We start from the raw sequence: 19,278 nt of genomic DNA, 5'->3' as shown, positions 1-19,278 counted from the left end.
AAAAAATGGATATATAACTTTTAAAAAAAATCAATGGAGGGTTGCCTCCTCGATGGTAGGATTGCTTTTCTGAATTATAACAATTTCCAAATGATGACTGTCTTAATCTTTGCAATCAGGCAACAAAATTTGTAGATCTTAATGATTACTGAATTTATGAGCACCCAAAGTTATGGTTCATCTGAATAGTGAAACGCAATGGGAACTGGTTAGAGGGAAATGTAATTGAAATCATAGGTTTAGGTTTAGGTTTTATTTAATTTGTATGCCACCCTATTCCCGAGAGACTCAGAGCAGCTAACAATCTGAAGGGGAGGGGGGGTACAAAATAAAATAAAAAGACAAACAATTTAAAAATACAGCAACAGTCGTAACCTCGGATGGGGCTGGAAGATTCAACAGCCCCAGGCCTGCCAGAACAGCCAGGTCTTAGTTGCTTTGCGGAAAGCCGGAAGGGAGGTGGCCTCTCTTATACTGTATATGTTCCTTGCGAATTTCATCACATGCACCACTCATAATTCTATTTTCTCTTGAAAATATTTAATACTGTTGAAGTGAAACAAACCACAAAATTCCACAATTTAGGTTGCCAAAAGTGTTTATTATCAATGATACTTCCATTTTAGGAGTAACTAATCTTTGTAGAAAGTAATGTTGTGATGTAGAAAAAAGATGCAAGCTTTTTTTTTCTTGCAGAAGAAATTATCTGAGTCTCAGAATGACATGATCTGCACCCTTGAGGAAGATGAAAGTGTTGAAAAAGAAGTACTGGTTGAAGAGCTTTACAAAGGTGTGATTTCCAGCCCACAGGAACTGACTAACAATGCAGCTTTGTCCAATATAGTTTTCTCCAAGTTTCAGCCTTTGAGTCACCCAGATGAAAAGACTTACATGTCACGCTCCACTTCTCTGATGGAGTCACATTGTTCTGAGGACTCTTCAGAAGGCGGTGAATCTATTCAAGCATTAGTACACATTGTAAGGCAATCTTCAACTTCTGACCCTAAAGAAAATATTGTTCTACTACATGACAAAGAGCACTGTGAAACTTTAGAGATGTCCCCTAAGAATTTAAGTACTGTGCCCTTAAGTATTTTAGACCAAGAAAATAAACAGATTTCTGGTATTCCATCCAAAAGTGACACAGGAACTACTAAAAATATCCCTGCCAAAAATTATATGACTGCGGAATCAGATGCATCAGAGAAAAAACCATTGAAAGATGCTAAGGAAACTTTGGAAAGTGTTTCTAACAAGGAAGCTACGAAGAGAACATCTTTATTGGCCAATTCTGTCATTTCTTTATCCACAAATCCTTCCCAGCTTCCAAATTTACTCCACTCAGAGAACAGTGGTATTTCTCGGGCTTCATGCAGAAACTCTTCATTGGAAGAGAAAACTTCTTTGGTTCAAGGCAAAGTGAAAGCAACTCAAGAGAAACTGGAATCTAATGATGAAGAACGTCTCTCAGCTGTATCTGATAGTAAATTGGGAGGTAAAGCAGAGAAAGAAACCAATGACCTTAGTGGCTTGAGAAAGTTTTCAGTGTCATCAGCACGGTGGAGATCAAGATCTAACAGCCTGAACACGAAGGAGGCTTCAGAGCATGAAAAGCCTCTTGCCATGCAGGTAAATTTCTCCACAAAGGGTGAAAAGACAAAGAAGGATGTTGAGATGAACTCTTCAAAAGAGAAAAACAGGTGCTTTAATAAACAAAAATCCTCATTAGAATCAGAATCTGATATTCCTGGTCGAGCATTAGACTCAAAGACTTTTGCCTCGCAGCCTTTGGGTTCAAAACCAGTATTGAGCAACTCTTTTGGTAATCTTCTGCAGCTGTCAAATCCAAGCCATTCAAGCTCTGAGAGCCAAAATCCCTTCCAAGTCAAACTTAGGTCCACATCTTTATCGTTAAAATACAGAGACATTGGAAGGGAATCAAAGGAAAGGAAAGGAGATAATGCTGAACTTAATTTAGTAAAAGAAGAGGTGACTTCATCTTCACCGAAAGTTGAAAAAGGAGAAATCAGGAAGACAATAGATGGAAATGTTACTGATTTGTCCAATGACACCTTTAAAACTAAATTAAAATCCTCTGAACAGGGAAACACAAAACCTCCACTGCCGAGAAAACCTGCTTTGCAACACTCCAGTATTACTAGCCTTAACACAAGTACAGAAAAGCAGGAAAAGATAACCAAATATCCAGAACTTAAAACAGAAAGCAGAAATGTGGAAAAGAAGCAGAATCCCTCCGAAGTGCCTGGTAAGACTTTGGCATATTTATATATGTGTGTGTGTGTATAACTTACTCGGCAAGCCATGGTTTAGTGCAATAAATGAACTCAGAACTCACTAGATTTTAGATAAATAATATTAAAGATACAAAAGTCTCCCTTACTTTTTCCCTTAGGTGAAAATCTTTTCTGAAAATACAAGGAAATTCTGAACATTTACATCAGATTTTCAAGATTTTTTTTAAAAAAAACTATATTAAAATCTGCTTTCCAGTATCCTAAAAGTTTGGTACCACTTCTTTTCTTCTTGTTTTACCCCATCCTTGGGATTCTGTAGAATCTTTCCTGAGGATACTGATTTTAAGTAAATTAATTTATTGGAAGTGCTGTTTTCAGTAACATATACTGTATTTCTTCATCACTTTGCAAATTTTTAACTGTATGTACTTACTTATTTTGAAAATTCCGAGGAGGCATTTTTTCAATGTGTTCTATTAGGATTTACCTGAAATTTGGAAAGCAGATGGATAAGGCATCAAAATTATGAAGGGACAAAACTAAATATATACCGAGAGTGCATACACATATCACCAAATGTTATAACCAATGTGTTATATAGTATTTCATTATTTCTATTTGATCCTTCCTCTTTGGGAATGTGATTAATATTCCAGAGAGTTCAACACATTATTTGTTTAGAATTAAACATGACTTAAAGCTGTAACTAGTTAGGAGGGAAACAAACAACACTCATATTCTCAAATAACTGGAATTAAAATACAGAAGGAATTGGCTACATTTGTTAGCCAAGTCTGCTAATAGTAGGAGCTATGTATCAAGCAAATATCTATTGTCTGTTATCAGATATGTTCGTGGGTTATTCTCAAGGACGCTTATGATAAAATGTACAGAAGTACTTTCGGTATGTATGTCTTGGTGAAATATCTACCATATTTTTTGGAGTATAAGATGCACTGGAGTATAAGACACACAGTGGTGGGATTCAGCCAGTGCGCACCTATTTGGGAGAACCGGTTGTTAACTTTCTAAGCAGTCTGGAGAACCGGTTATTGGAAGAAATCTCCTTTTGTTTTTTTCCACTTTACAGGGCTAATCCTGTAAGGAAGGCAGGAAGGAAACATTCTGGTGTTGTTTCTAGCCTAATCTTTATTGCCCTGCTTACAGAAACTGCCTCTCCAGTTAACCCTTAGTACATTGTAACAGCTAAAGCGAAGCGCCCATCGACGTGAGTGACGTTGAGTTGGCCCTGCTGGTCATTAGGACAGAGAACCGGTTGTTAAATTATTTGAATCCCTTCACTGAAGATGCACCAAGGTTTTGAAGAGGCAATTTTTTAAAAAAGTTGGTAGGTAGATAGAGGGATAGAGAGTGAGGAAAGAGAGAGAAATACAGTAGGTAGGGAGGGGGAGAGAGAGAGTAGCTAGGTAGGTAGGTAGGTAGGTAGGTAAGGGATAGAGAGAGAGAGAAATAGAGAGAGAGAAATACAGTAGGTAGATAGGGGGAGAGAGTGTGTGTATAGGTAGGTAGGTAGAGGGATAGAGAGAGAGAACTAGAAAGATAGAGAGAAATACAGTAGATAGGTAAGGAGAGAGACAGAATAGGTAGTTTGGTAGGTAGAGGATAGAGAGAGAGAAATAGAGGGAGAGATAAATACAGTAGATAGGTAGGGAGTGAGAGAGAGAGTAGGTAGGTAGGGAGAGAGAGAGTGGGTAGGTAGGTAGGTAGGTAGGTAGGTAGGTAGGTAGGTAGAGGGATAGATAGAGAGAGAGAAATACAGTAGGAAGGTAGGGAAAGAGAGAGAGTAGGTAGTTTGGTAGATGTGTTGGATAAGGAAATTGCTGATAGAGAGAGAAATAGAGAGAGAGAGAGAGAGAAATACAGTAGATAGGTAGGGAGAGGGAGAGAGAGTAGGTAGGTACATAGGTAGATAGAGGGGGAGAGAGAGGGAAATAGAGTAGATAGGTAGAGAGAGAAAGTAGGTAGGGAGAGAGAGAGAGAGAGAGAAGGTAGGTAGGTAGGTAGGTAGGTAGGTAGATATTTCCAGGTGTATTTATCCATGTGCTGGAGAAGGAAATCGCTGACAATCTGCAGCACCTAAGGCTTTGTTTCTGCTGACACATTTGATCAGTGTAATTCTCATCAATCAGTTAAAGAGCTTTCCGAAAGGGGGAAAAAAGTTTTTACACTCTGCAAGCCTCCCAAAAACGGGCCCCTATTTTGTCAAAAAAATTAATTGCATAGCCTTATGGGGGCTTATAGAGTGCTGCTGGGGGTTGGGGGGGCAAAAAACAGCCTGTTTTTTGCTCATTTCTGCCTTCCCCAGCCCCCAGAAACTCTCTGAAAGCCTCCATAAGGGTATGCATGAGCATTTTGGTGAAGGGGCGGTGCTTCAGGAGACAAAAAATGCTGTATTGGGTGTATAAGACGCACCCAGATTTTCAGCCTACTTTTTGAGGAGAAAAGGTGCATCTTATACTCCGAAAAATATGGTAGTTATGTCAATTATAATAATCTGTTCCAATAAAAATGTTATGATAATAGGTACATTAGTTTTTTAAGGGTGGGGTCAAAAAGCAGTAGCATCACAATGATTTTTAATCGTATCTGGAGAAATGTAAGATAAAAAATAAGAAGTAAAACATATGTTAAAAGAAGCACAAAATTAGCCATGTGAAATAAAAAGGAGGAGGAAAATGTTTTGAAATTGAGTATTGGCCATCAAAAGTAATTGTAGTTGCAGGATGATGAGAATAGTAGGGGGAAAAACAATGGACATTATAAATTTCACTGGCTGAATAACAAAGCCTCATTTTGGGAAGATGTCAGTGTGAGGAGAAGTAAAAAAAAGTATTGAAAGGGTACATGACACTGGGTTGATTGATTGGAATAAGCCATGTCTGGTGGCATTGATAAGACTAATTAGTCAAATGTATTTCTTTGAAATATATTTATCAACAGCAAGGTATTTAGCTAAAAGCACGGTTTAAGTTAAGGTTTATGGTTCCCTTTAGCTCAGAAAAGCATGTAAATCCTTTTTAAGGAATCAGATTAGTAGAGTAGGTCTCTTTAACAATATTTGCTGATCATCTCCTTACTCTGCCTAACTATTGAACCCTATCTCTGGCTACACAGTTTCTAAATAAAAAACGTTCTCCAATTTTTAACCTGTGATCCAGTAAAGCTTTAGAAGGAATGATGATCTCTACCTAGACATTGAAAGAGAGAGAATGAGTAAGTGAGAATGAGTGAGTGAGTGAGTGAGTGAGTGAGAGAGAGAGAGAGAGAGAGACAGACAGACAGACAGACAGACAGACAGATTTTGTGTGATCAAACTGATTACAACTCTTGGTGATCACATAGATGAAATTTCTTCAAGATGATCAGCCTTCAACCTTCAGATCTTCCAATGGGGTAACATCACTGCTATAGTTAAGTCCATCGATATTATTGCTGGTGGTTGTCATCTTCTTGTTCCTCATATTCTAGACTACTCACGAGTTATCCCTTCACATAGCCTGTCTAAAGTATACTGATTTGACCCTGGTCATTTGTGCCTCAAGCAAGAACTCTGCATTGGTTTATTCTCTCTCTCTTCCCCCGCCCTCTCTCACTCTCTTCCTCATATCATTTTCAACTAGGTTGCTTAGGCATTTACCTAGAGGGACAGAAACCAGCAAGTTGGGATCCAGAAATGACTTCAGCAGTGGGTGGGCTTGAATTTTGGAAGTAGACATCTCTACTGTACACATTTCAAAATACTTTTTCCATCTTTTGATTTTCTTAGAGTCAATTAATATCTGCCCATTTGTATTCTTTAAAACATCAGTTTCAAGGTTGGAATCCTCTTTGGAGTTGAAAGATCTTTTAGAAGACTTCCTTGTGCTTCTGTATTTGTTCCCATCATTAATGTCTTTATAGATGTTGTAATATTGCTTCTTGTCCCTTCTGACAGCTGTTAGAAATTCCTCGCTAAGATCCTTTCTGACATCTTTGTTTGGAATTTATAAGAAAACCCCCCCCCAAAAAAAATGAAATAAAAAAACACAAGGAAACATAAAGCAGTGTATGTAAGAATAAGGATGGCTTGCAAAAATTGAAAGGCTTAAGCAGAGATACTAAATTTGATTTGGCTTAGTACTTCTCCTTCTCAGTTCTTTTTGTAATACTCCTTACCCCAAAATTAAATAATATAATCAAGATGAACCATGTATGTATATTTCAGTGAAACTGCCGTATGTTTATTTATAACTTTGCTTATGACTCATTTGTGTGAGATTAGAAAATTTAGTTACCACAGATTATGGCTATACTGTAATACTCTGAAAGTTTAAAATAAGCAAGTTTCAGAAAGCCATTAATATGATGTATATGAAAGTGTTTGGTTGCATTATGAGAGACCATTGCATCCAAATATATCTAATTTATTTTTTAACAGACAGAAATAACAATTTGAATCTTATATATGGAACATGTCAAAATACTTAGCTAGTCAAGAGGTTCTTCCTAATATTTAATCTAAAGGTTTTTTTTCTCTTACAATTTAAATGATAGATTTGGGTCCTATCTAACTGATGGCTTTCACCTGAAGTAGCTATTTTTAGGCATTATTAATGTGGACAGTTAATTTATTTAGGGAGTTCTTACAGTCTTTTAATATTTCAGCACGATTCCCTAAGCTCCTCATTAAAAACAAAACAAAAACATATAGCAACAGAAAGATGTATATACAAGTAGTCCTCGACTTACAACCACCATTGAACCCAAAATTTCTGTTGCTAAGTGAGACAGTTGTTAAGTGAGTTTTGCCCCATTTTATAACTTTTCTTACCACAGTTGTTAAGTAAATCACTGCAGTTGTTAAGTTGTTAAGATGGCGGTTAAGTGAATCTGGATTTCCCATTGACTTTGCTGGACAGAAGGTTGCAAAAAGTGACCACATGACTCTGGGACACTGCAACCGTCATAAATGTGAGTCACTTGTCAAGTGTCTGAATTTTGATCATGTGATGGATGCTGCAATTGTTTTAAACATGAAAAAGGCCATAAGACACTTTTTTTCAGTGCTGTTGTAATGTTGAATGGTGACTACACAAATGTTTGTAAGTTGAGGACTACCTGTATAACAGAGAAAGAAATACATAAAACATCTTACAATAATTAAATTGTTTTGTTTAATACATATCCAAGAAAGGTAACATTATGCCAGTATTCTCCATTTTTGTTAGGATGCCTTTAAAGTTAGTGGTTTTGAGCTTATTAGACTGACAGATGAAAGAAAAGCAAGAATTGTTCAATAAGCAGATAACAAGCTTATCCTGAGGGCAGTCATTGCCAGCTGGGATATCTGCTGCCATTTTCTCTCAGAATTTGAAGGTTATAAACAATCTTAGGTTCAAAATACAAATGATGAGAAATGAAGGTGAGGCTGATTTTAAAAGCAAAGAGGAGAGAGATTAACTCATCCATGCTCCTGGGTTTTAAAAATCAAATGCTATTTCTTGGAAAGAGATGTAAATGTACTTCCACTATGTGTGGTCTTAGCCTCAGTGACAATGCAACGCAATACATTATAACATGGGTGTCAAACTCGCGTCATCACATTGTCGTCACATTACCAGTGATCAGTTCCTGCCAGTTCGGATCGGTTCGGCTGAACAGGTAGTGGTTTGATGGCCTGAGTCACTGGAACTGGCAGTGGCCCAGGCCTGCCACGCCCTGGAACTGGTTCTCTGGGCAGCGCCATAGGCACCGCCATCTTGTTTTTTGCTTCTGCGCATGTGCAGAACAATTGTTATTGCACTGCATGGTGCGCACATAAGCAAACCGGCAATAGTGCCTGCCAGAACCTACCGCTGCACTTGACATATCATGATTCCCCACCCCCACTCACTAAAATGGGGTGAGCATGGCCAGCATGTGGTGCATCTGGGCTGTGGGCCATGAGTTTGACACCCCTGCATTACAATTTGGAAGAAAGAGAATGAGATATGCTATTTAGATGCAGGGAATCTGACTTTCTATGTTATCTTGCTCAATTAGGCCAGACGCCTATCCAATCTACTGTTTTGCCAAGTGTCAGGGCAGTGATCCAGATGCCCAGACAATTGGTTCTTTGGATTCAGAGACACTGAGCAGACTAGTGGGTATAGATTTTAAGCTTTATTATTAATTCAAAAAACAAATTTTAAAGCATAATATAAAAAGCAGACACACCATGCAAAATGATACCCAAATCTCTTGCAAACTGTCAGAAGCTCCTTAATAATGACAGCAGGGATACTCCAAGGATGATCAGTTTCCATAGAATCCAATGCTAGGTTTTGTGCAGAAGCTCCCAGCATAAATGCTAGTTAGTACTAGGGTTTTTATTAAAACCTGGCACCATGATTTCATGGACCTGTTTCTATGGTCACAAGCCTGCAACACCGGACTTTGACCAAGTAGAACATGATGGAAACCTAAAGTTTGAGACATTCACAGAAAAAAAAGCTTTGTGTGAAGACTCCTTCCCCCACAGCAAGCAAGAGTGAAAAACAAGCAGGTTAGCTCAGAATGAGTTCCAGCCTTTTCTTAACATGAAGGAGAAATCAAAACAAGTGACTAAACTGGAAATTAAATGGTCTTCTACCTTGGCACCAAATTTACTCCCTTCTCTTGGTGGTCAGTGAGATGTCCTTGAACAGCAGGAATGCTAAGAACTGCTCAACCAATTCAGTCCTTTATTATTTTTCTTTATGAAATTTGTTTCTAAGGCCATTTATTCTCAACTGATAAGTAAGTGATAATGATAATGTTGTCCGTTCAATTGTATCTGACTTTTGATGATTCTATGGGCCAGGTTTCTCTGTGTCTTCCGATCTTGCACTACTTGATAAGTATGTAATTATCAAAAACAGTAGATCCCATTACAAGTTACACATTTGTGATGAATAGTCACAGATAAATAGCTTCTCCTCTTTCTCCCAGATATCGATTAGCTTCTTTCTTCCCAAATTGTGCAGATTTCAGCCTCCAAAGTGCTTCAGAGTTCATGGGAGGCAAAATATAACATCTGCCTACAATATTTTGGACTATGTGTACTTTTTCCACAATAGAGCAGCTGCTCCCTACAACTTTCCAAAGTAGAATTTGCAAGCAAAGACTACATTTATTTATAATTTGTGTGTTTAATTTATGTGTTTAATCTGACAGTTTAATACTTCATTTTTAATAAAAGTAAACATTGGGATGTACACTTAATGCTGAAGTTACAATAGTTATAATAGAGAATTGACCGGCATTCTGAAATTAAACCAATAGGTCTTTATTGTAAACATATCAAAAGAATGAGAATTGCTTTTGGTGAGTAGTGAATATCTGGGGGGTTAAATGAAAGTTATAGATTGGCAATTTTGTACACAGTATTTGTATTTTATGAACTTTTAGATTGGTCTTCAACTAACTATCCATGCAACCAATTTACTATAAGAATAAATAAGAATAAAAAGAGTATATTTGCCCGAGATTTTCAATACATAAAAACATCTTAAGTTTTTATTGATATATTTATTAGATTTAGGAATGGCCTGACCAAAACATTTCTGGGTAGCTGCATGTGTGTGAATGAATCAACTGGATACGTACTGTACTATAGAACTTGCATTTGTTAGGAGTCAAAATATTTCAGAATCCATTCTCCCTCTAATGTTCTTCTTAAGTATCAAGGAAAACCATGCCTTTTAAAGTAGAAATGAGAGGTATATAATAAAATACTATTTTCTTGGCCTTAGAACCTATATAAATACAAACCCAATATTTTTTTCTAAAACAAATAACTATCATTGTGCAAACTGAGCAACAGCTGCAACTTTGTTTTTGAAATATCTGTAGAATAAAAGCTCTGTGTTTGCCTACTATGGAATTTGTGCTTGTTAGGGAAAGTCATACAGACTTATCATAAAACCACAAATCAATCAACTATATCTACAGATGATGGAATTGAGGGAAAAGATCAACTGCCTTCCATACAAAGTTTCCATTCCAAGATTAGAATGGGAAAAAAGTACTTCATTAATTTCTTCTCAATTGGACAAGAAGCTACCAGTTATATTAGTTCTCCTCCTTCAACCATGTAGTCTGTAACTGACTCAAAAACATGCAGCATGTTGCAAGGTACCCAGAATATGTAATTTTAGGGTTCTGGGATAATGGCATAACAGAACAGCCCTTACTCCATAGATCACGGATCAAGATTTCCTGAGCTCTTATATGTTTATGGAAATTATCTCAAGTCCGATTCAGTTGCTTTAACTCTAGTTTCTACTATCAGTGGGAATTATCTCCTTTACTATAGCCTGTGTTAAGAATTTATCAAAATCTCAATAACTAACCTGAAAGGAAGTCCAGATCATAGGTGCAACTATACAGTATGACATTTTCTGGAAAGTGCTATGTGCTATGAACTTCAGATGTTCTGGCTTCTTTTACTTCTTCTGGCTTTGAATAACTGTAGCTGTAGAAGAAAGCAATTATTTTTTTGACTATATCTGCAGTGTCTACTTGGTGTGACATTATCAACATCATCATTGCCATCTCAATGTATATGGCTGCGTATCTCAATTCATGACTCCAGGCAACTAACAATAATTAAAGTGATATAAAAATAAAAACAAATGTGTAATTTGCAACCAGAGTGTAAATAAATTCACCCATAACAAATCAATATGAATAGATGGAAATATGGAGTCAGATTCACTGGAGAAGAGCCTAATGCTGGGAAAGATTGAGGGCAAAAGAAGAAAGGGATGATAGAGAATGAAGTGGTTGGATGGAGTCACCGAAGCAATAGGAGTGACCTTAAATGGACTCCTATAGGATGGTAGAGGTCAGGAAGGCCTGGAGGAACATTGTCCACGGGGGTCGTGATAGATCGGATACAACTTCGCAACTACAACAACATGGGTTCAGTCATGTATTCAGTTCCCCAGACATTGTGACAGAACCATGTCTTTAGGAACATGTGAAAGGCCAACAGAGTCCATGTGTTCTAATCTTGGCAGGGGGTGGGGATATGTGAAATGATACATATACATCAGCTCTGGATTTCTTAGGGTTGGCATCTCAGTTTATAGAGCAATTTATGTTTCTTCTTAGAAATATCTGCTAGCCATTCCTAAGGTTTACAAGTCAAAGGTTTTCTCTCTTTTTTACTGGGAGGAGAACCCTTTACAATAATCTCCCTAAATCTTCTCTCAACAGAAACAAGTTTGTCTTCTCCTGTGACTGCTGCAGACTATGGAAGATCAACTGAAATGCCAGCTTGGATTAGCATAGCAAAGCAAAAGCAAAGGATTGTTGAACAAGACCTTAGCAAAGAAGAGAAGCCAGAAGGACAGGCTAAAGCAGATGCAGAAAAACAAATAAAAGAGAAGGAAACAATGGAAGTATGTAATTTACCACTGATTGATTGGTGTGTGTCATTTCAATGGCACATCTTTTAGTTTTGTTGATCAGTCCTGTAACCCTTGATATACCCTTTAATCAAATCAGTTAAACCTGTTCTGCTTCTGAGAATTCAGCCAGTAATGACAGATGTCTTTTCATCTCTGTCATGAAGTTGTGGTTATTTATTACATTATGGGGAAATTATGGGGAAGTAGTGTGTCAATTTATATTCGTGGCAGTTTGATCAGGTTGGTTAGAAATTTGAATCTTCTTATAAACCAAACTCTTTATTATTAATGGTTTAATATAAACCATCCTTTCCTCTCCTAGCATTCACATAGATGTATGCAGTATAGCTCAGATACATGCAGGAAAACAAACCTTTATGACATCATACAAAGCTCACTGATGCTGTGAGAACCCTTCTTTTTATGGGCTGCCACTTTCTATTCCAGTTGAATTTTATTCCAACCTATCCCAAACCTTGAATTTTCCAAATGTGGCTGCCTTAACATGATTAGGGATAGGTGAGCCTGTTTTCCACCTGAGACACTTTTAAATGTGTATCCCCTTCTGTATCTGTGCAGCTTTTTTAATATTTAAATGACCTTTAAATATATTGATATATTTTCTGTCCTCTCTTTTGGGATTAACCCAACCATGACTTTTATTATTTTTCCCATTGCTCTCATTCCATTTGCTTTTTCTTCAAATATCTTTGTAATTGAATCCTCGATCAGCATCTCTATAATACAATTAAAATACATCTTTCATATTTAGTGAGTTAAACTTCTATTCAGATTCATTAATCATTCATTAATGATACTCTTCTTGCTTTACTGTACAGACAAAATTATACTAAGCTACAGTATTTTTTTTCTTTTTAGATGTCCAAAAATGTGTTGAAATCATAAATAGCATCAACATCCTTGATAATATGTATTGAAAGTATATTTACTCCCTCCAATGCTGTTTTGCACCTATAATTTACAATTCATTCTAAGCGGGAACCTCTTTTAATGTATGTATAAGCATGTACATATCAGTAGTGGGTTGCGATTTTTTAACTACTGGTTTGGGTGCGCTCCCGCAAACACCCATGTGCACAATGCTCTGGATATTGTTCCACAGGACAGATGCTACAAAAAACAAGATAGATGTCCTGAGTTCTGACAGGACTACTTAATATTAAAGTCCCAAAGTATCCTACCTGATGAGGTGAAACGAAACAATTGGGGAAATACAGTCCCCCAAATAAAGCCCCAGCAGGATTTTATAGGAGATAGTCAGTATCCTGAAGTTCATCAAGAACTTGGGCATCAAGTGCACTTCACAGAGTCCTAGTAATATATGAGCATATCATGAGATGCCCAAGACTATCTTTGCTGCCAAAGTGGTTGCATCTTTCAAATGCTCTTCAGTGGCAGTCCCATCAGAGGTGGGTTGCTCCAGGTTTGGCCCAGTTCGGCCGAACCGGTAGTGGAATTCAGGCCTGGGTCGCAGAATTGGCAGCAACTCAGGCCTGCCATGCCCCCAAACTGGTTCCCTCACTGCCGCTGTGCCATCATGCATATGGAGTTCATTGTAAATTGTTCTGCACATGCACAAAGAATTATTATATTGAACAGTGCACATATGCACAGCACGTGTCTGGTGCATGCAGGTTGTGAACCAGTAGTAAAACTGGCAGCAACCCACCCTTAAGTCCCATGTATACAACAGAATGTCAGGCCCCAAGAACCAAGTTGGTTACGTAGTGATTATTCCAAGCAGTTTTTTTTATGCATCTTTGGTGTATAATAAGTGTTATATTTAACACAAATTATACACCAATAAGGGTAATCAATGTCATTTCAGTAATATAATCAGGTCTGAAACTTGACTGAAAAGGCTCCAAATAATAAATTTGGAAAGGAGTAAGCAACTCCTTTTACCTGATCAAGCAGGGTTGATATAATAGCTGTTGATAGATCTTTGTCCATGGATTACATTTCAATTATCAAGTCTTACGATAATAAATTCCATAGTCCATTATGTGTGAAGAGTGCAGCAACTGTAATATGTAACAGGATAAGTTCAAAGATGCGCAGGAGATCTACCTCTGCTGTTTACCTATGTGCTGTTTGTTAAGTCCGCTCATATTCTCTTTCCAAATTAATTATGTAAAACATTACTAATTGTCTCTTTGTACTTTTATTTAGGAAGCAGTAAGGCAACACTCAGATTTGCCTCAGAACACAGTGTCATCTTCCCCATTCACAGCTTCTGCTGGAGAAACAAAGAAAGAGATGAAGCTAGAAACACAAGACTCTTCACTAAGAAATAGCTTATCATCCCATCAGAACCCTGGTACAAAAAAAAGCCAAAACACTGAATTAATACCGTGGTTCCCCGAAAATAATTTTGACCCCCCCCCAAATAAGCGCTTGGCCTTATTTTCAGGGAGGTCTTATTATTTTTGAGGTGCAGGAGGCTCCTTAATTTTGGCACACAGCCCACAGATCAGCTGTTCCAGAGAGGGACAGAAGTTCTGTCTCGGTTTCTGGCACACTCTTGCCAGCCCTAGTTCGCTGGGCTTGCTGCTCCTTTTGCAGCCGTCCCTAAGAGAAGGGGCGGTAGATAGGGCTTGCGGGAGAGGCATCCATGAGGCCTTTGTGTATGGATGGCAGGTGTATGTGGGGGATGTTCCCCTCTCCCACAGAAAATGGCGGGGACCGGCTACACATGTGATTATTGGTTATTGTTCCACAGTATGCAGGATTCCCACATTGTACTAAGCCAAAAAAGGTTTTGGCTTTGGCTTGGCATGCAGTATCAATTTGGCTTTGGCTTGGCATGCAGTATTAATTTGACCAATTGTGGTTAAACAAAACATGCCTTAACATAATATGTAGACCCATTCACTATTACTACAGTACTGTTCATTTGCTACTTATAGGTATATTATTTTGTGCTTAAGTCACAGGCCATTAAGACATTGTTCATATACATGTTTCAAACACATAATCAAGAGTATAAAGGTGCTTTCTATGAATGTATACGCAGTTATACATGGAATCTTGTCAAATCCAGATGAACTGAAGATCCAGTGTTCATTTGCTGAATGGGTAAAAAATTCTAGGTTTTGTTTCTGCGGCCTATGTAGCAGATTCTTTTTATACAGATTTGTTTTCTTTATTATGTTTAGAAAATATTAATTCCCTAAAAATACCGCATGGGATTGGATAAACCTGATATTTAGTTCTAGAATACTTTTGTAGACAATATAAAAATTGTATTCATAAGTTTAATTTCACAGAATTCTTACCCAGCCTTGCCTAGTAGAATCTCAGAGGGTTAGCAAATACTGCTGAACATTGAGTTTCTAGAAAAAACAATTCTCAGACTAGGTTCTGTAGATCCCTGATAGTCCACAAGATCTTTCAGATAGCCTGCTACATCTCCCTCCATTCATTGGTCAGCTTGCTCCCTTAGCTCCTGCTTTTCCTGTATCATCAACCAGCAGCTGGCTATCCTTTTAGAGATTTTAGTACTCAGATGTCTATTTAAGAACCTTGTGACTGATACACCTGTGACAAAAGCTATGATATAGCATGAAGTACAAAAATACAATGTTCAATAAATGCTTGGAATTAATATTTTGGTAGAAATATTAAATGGGTGTTGTTTAAATGGGTGTTCCACATATTTACAGATTTATTTTCAAATATTAATTGCAGGCTTGAGAAATACTGTAACAGAAACTTTTTTACCCCCATATGCAGCTCAGCCATCATTGCCAATTGAAAAAGAAGATGTAAAGCCACTTAAGAAGGTTGGTCATTCTCCAGATCAACCCTCATGGATGGAACTTGCCAAAAAGAAATCTCAAGCATGGAGTGACAAGCCACAGAGGATAAAGTAGATAAATAATTTTTGACTTTTTTACGCATCCACATCAGCACTCATCAGTGGTTCAAATGTTTCAGTAAAACAAAAATGTTGAGTTTTCAAGCTAAACTGATTCAACTGATAAGGATAATAAAACTATAGTGCACCAAAGAGGCCACAATGCAAGAGTATCAGAAGAGTCACCACATTTGTACAGTACTATAGGACTATTCTTGAAAATATCTGCAAGCAATATAGCTTTGGCAAGAATTTATTGAGATGAAAAATATTGCTTACTGTGTTTCCTTTATTTTTTTCACCCATAAAAAGTTATGCCATGAATATTGTTAGAAGTTTAATTAAAATTAGATAACTGTTCCTTTAATGCAGTGAGAATAATTGTCCAATCAAAATGTCTCTTCTGAGATATATCATTGCATCAGACTAGAAGAAGAATATAATTTCAGATATACGGAAAACATTTTAATGCAATCAATCGAATGAAAATGAAAGAAACAGGTTTTAATAATTGTTTCTTAAGATGGAGTTGGAGATTAGCTAAGATACCTATGGTTTAGATCCCTACCTTTCCCAATAGATGAAAGCATATACTTATTATAACCCTAGCCCATTATTTGAATTAGTAATATTAGATGATTATTCTCCTCTTCCAATTTTCTTTATTTAGGGCAGGTTCTTAAGAAGGTGGTGGATCCTATGGGAAACCCTAGAAGAAATGGCTTATCTGAGTCTTTTTTTCAGTTGGATTTCAGACCTGGATATGTTTTGAAACCACACTAATACTCCTTGTGTGACTCAAATAAGGATAGTGCAATGCTCTGATCCTGCTAGATTTCTCTGTAGCTTCTGACAACATAAATCATGGCATTGTCATGAACCACTGCCTGGAGTTGGGAGTGGGAGACACTATTTTATATAAATCAACTAATATTTGCTTATATTATAGAAATGCTATTGAATGAAAATTATAAACTGTTGGGCTATTGTTTGACTCTTCTTGCCTTTCAAGCAATTTAAGGTACTATATATTGAGATATCCATGCATAGTGAAAAGTGTTAGATCACTTTTGGACTCAAAGCTTTATTTTATTATGTATTATATCAACCATTCCCATTTTTTGCATTGCATACAAGTAATGTTCTCTTTCTTATTCCAGCTTTCATCCCTATAACATGATAATTTCTCATGTTAAAATTCTTTGTGCAGTAGTTGCATTTGGAATTGTAGCCTAAATTTTTAACATTTAAATTTGTTTTAATATTGTGTAGAGAACTAATAAATTTTTAAATCCAAAATACCATGTGTGAACAACGTTGATTGTTGTCTTGTTTCATGTTTCAAACTCATAACATAGTTGCTAGGTGAGAATAGCAATTTACGCAAGGCTGAATAGATAACTGAGAGACAAAGAAAGGAATGTAAATCAAAACAGAGTCTCTGGGAAAGAACACTTGCCGGGGTAATTTTGCTTTCAGCAGGAACATGCAGAAGTCAAAATCCAGTGCAATTTTCAGATTCTACTGTGAGCCATGATTGACTGAAACCCTCTTTGTGAATTTACAGTAATGACAAGGGCTGTGTAGAATGAAAGATTGGGAGTAGAAAGTCTCCAGAGAAAAAGAAAGATGGAAGATCATTCACAGGGGCTCTGAATGGCAGCTCTTCATGAGGAGATCATAAAAGAGCAGTCACCTTCTGCTCTGAGGACCAGAAGCCAAAGGAGATGACAACTTTGTTTTCAGTAGAAGTGGAGCCTTTAATAAGGATAATAAGCCAGCCAAATTCATTTTTAGACATATTTTGAAATGTTCAATTTAACTTTTTTAGGGATAATAGAGACCTTCAAAATGGGGAGATTATTTTAACACCTGGTGAATTTTACCTTTTTTTATTTAAAAGATGTTTAAGAGTTAAGATATAATAATATACAATTGGCAAAAATGGTTTTCTTTGTATTTTCAAATTGCAAAAATTAAAAAAAATAGTGGCAGGACAAATTAATGTGGACATGAAAATTATCCAAGTGAACCTAGTTACTGCATTTGATTGAATGAAATAATATTTGTTGATCCTGCACCTGTGGGAAAAGGCTAGGATGAAGAGGAAGAGAAAAACATCTAGTTGACTAAAGAACAAAAGGATTTGCTTTAAGAAAGTTGTAAACGGACTGGGAGACCAGAGAGATTTGAAATATCAGTTATTTTTACTGTAAGTTATGAAAAACAACTATATCATTAAATAATATAGTCATGGGAAACAACTGAAATGGAACTAAACCTGCCCATATTAACAGCTGAGGCCTGAGGATGAAGGTTGCAAATGGACACTAGAAAGAACTAAAAGAGCAGGCAGAAAAATGTTAAATTAGTCAAGCTAGCTATAATCATTTCATATCTTAAAGATTTCTTTTGGATAACTGAACTTTTAATAACTAAAATCTCAAAGAATACAGATTTCAATGGATACATTTTTAGAAAACTATGAGAAAACATTTTAAAACTTTTGCCTCATATAGATATAAATTTTGAAAGCATGAAAAGCAACAAATTGAGATCAATCAGAACATCAAAGACAAATCAGGAAAGGCATGCAACAAGAAATTTTTGATAATGCCTCTTTTACAAAGTAACCTGATGAAAAATTCCTCCTAAATGCAAAGATTGATGCAAGATCAAATTCTGCAATGCTGTTGAAATGATTTAAAGTTTAAAATTATGAAAAGTTAAAAGAAGGGTTGAACTATTTAATCGGGGATAAGCTTTTTGTTTAATATTTATAGTAACCCCTAATGGGCTTTTTGCTGAAGAAGAACTGTAAACATAGGCTATGTATGGGAAGAAAAGGTTTTTTATTTGTAATTTTAAAAGCATGTTAAAAGTTAGTACATTAGTTTATGCTCGGGTGATGGAGGTTGCAAGCTGCTTCTTTATTTTAGTATGCTTTTCTAAATATTTAGTTAAACTAATCATTGTGGTTAGATTTGCTACATGTTTAGTACATATATCATGTTTACTATCTTTCATTGAGGAATTATTTGAACTATGTAAAGTTAGCACATAAATATATTAAGTAAAACAACTGAGTTATTAAAAATGTGAGAGAGGGAATTTCTGAATGACTTTTCAGAACAGTTAGCCCAGTGGTGGGTTTCAATTTTTTTAGAACCTATTCTGTGGGTGTGGCCTGTTTGGTGGGAGTGTGACTGGGTGGGCATCAGGGGTGGGTTTCTCGCCCCGTTCCAACCGGATCGGTTGGAACGAGGCCGGCGGCGTCCTCGCGCACGCACGCGGTGCGTGCACGCGCGTGCGCACGTGGCATCCTCGCGCACGCACGCGGCGCGCGCATGCGTACTAGCGTCTGCGCGATGCTCCAGCTGCTCCTGGAGGATCGCGCAGGCGTTCTGCGCATGCGTGGAAAGCGCGAAATTCAAAAAAACCGGGTAAGGAGCGGGCGCGGGTGTGCGGGAGTGCGCGGGCGCGGGGGGGGGCCTTCGCCGTTCCCGGAAGTTACTTACTTCCGGGTTCGGCGACCAACCGGATCGCAGGGACCGGTGCGAACCGGTCGAAACCCAGCCCTGGTGGGCGTGGCCAATTTGATGTCACTCACCAGGAGATGTCATGGATTGGGTAAAATGTGGTGAAGCTGACTTAACAACGCTCTTGCTTAGCAACCACAATTTTGGGCTCAATTGTAGTCATACGTCAA

General features: G+C 37.3%; 1 protein-coding gene across 6 annotated transcripts in view; it reads left to right on the top strand.

The window, feature by feature from the left end:
* Nucleotides 1–16,868, top strand: part of CRACDL (CRACD like) — a 49,112-nt gene extending 32,244 nt beyond the window's left edge. For all 6 annotated transcript variants that reach the window (XM_032226939.1, XM_032226935.1, XM_032226937.1 and 3 more), the window contains 4 exons: nucleotides 697–2,266; nucleotides 11,496–11,680; nucleotides 13,883–14,030; nucleotides 15,446–16,868. In XM_032226939.1, coding sequence (XP_032082830.1) covers nucleotides 697–2,266; nucleotides 11,496–11,680; nucleotides 13,883–14,030; nucleotides 15,446–15,585 — 2,043 coding nt within the window. In that variant the 3' untranslated portion in view covers nucleotides 15,586–16,868. The remainder of the gene's footprint in view (nucleotides 1–696; nucleotides 2,267–11,495; nucleotides 11,681–13,882; nucleotides 14,031–15,445) is intronic.
* Nucleotides 16,869–19,278: the final 2,410 nt, after the last annotated feature.

The sequence above is a fragment of the Thamnophis elegans genome, chromosome 11, assembly GCF_009769535.1.
Source record: "Thamnophis elegans isolate rThaEle1 chromosome 11, rThaEle1.pri, whole genome shotgun sequence".
NCBI lineage: Eukaryota > Metazoa > Chordata > Lepidosauria > Squamata > Colubridae > Thamnophis > Thamnophis elegans.
Note: the sequence above shows the minus strand (reverse complement) of the source record. Positions and strands in the feature narration are given on the sequence as shown.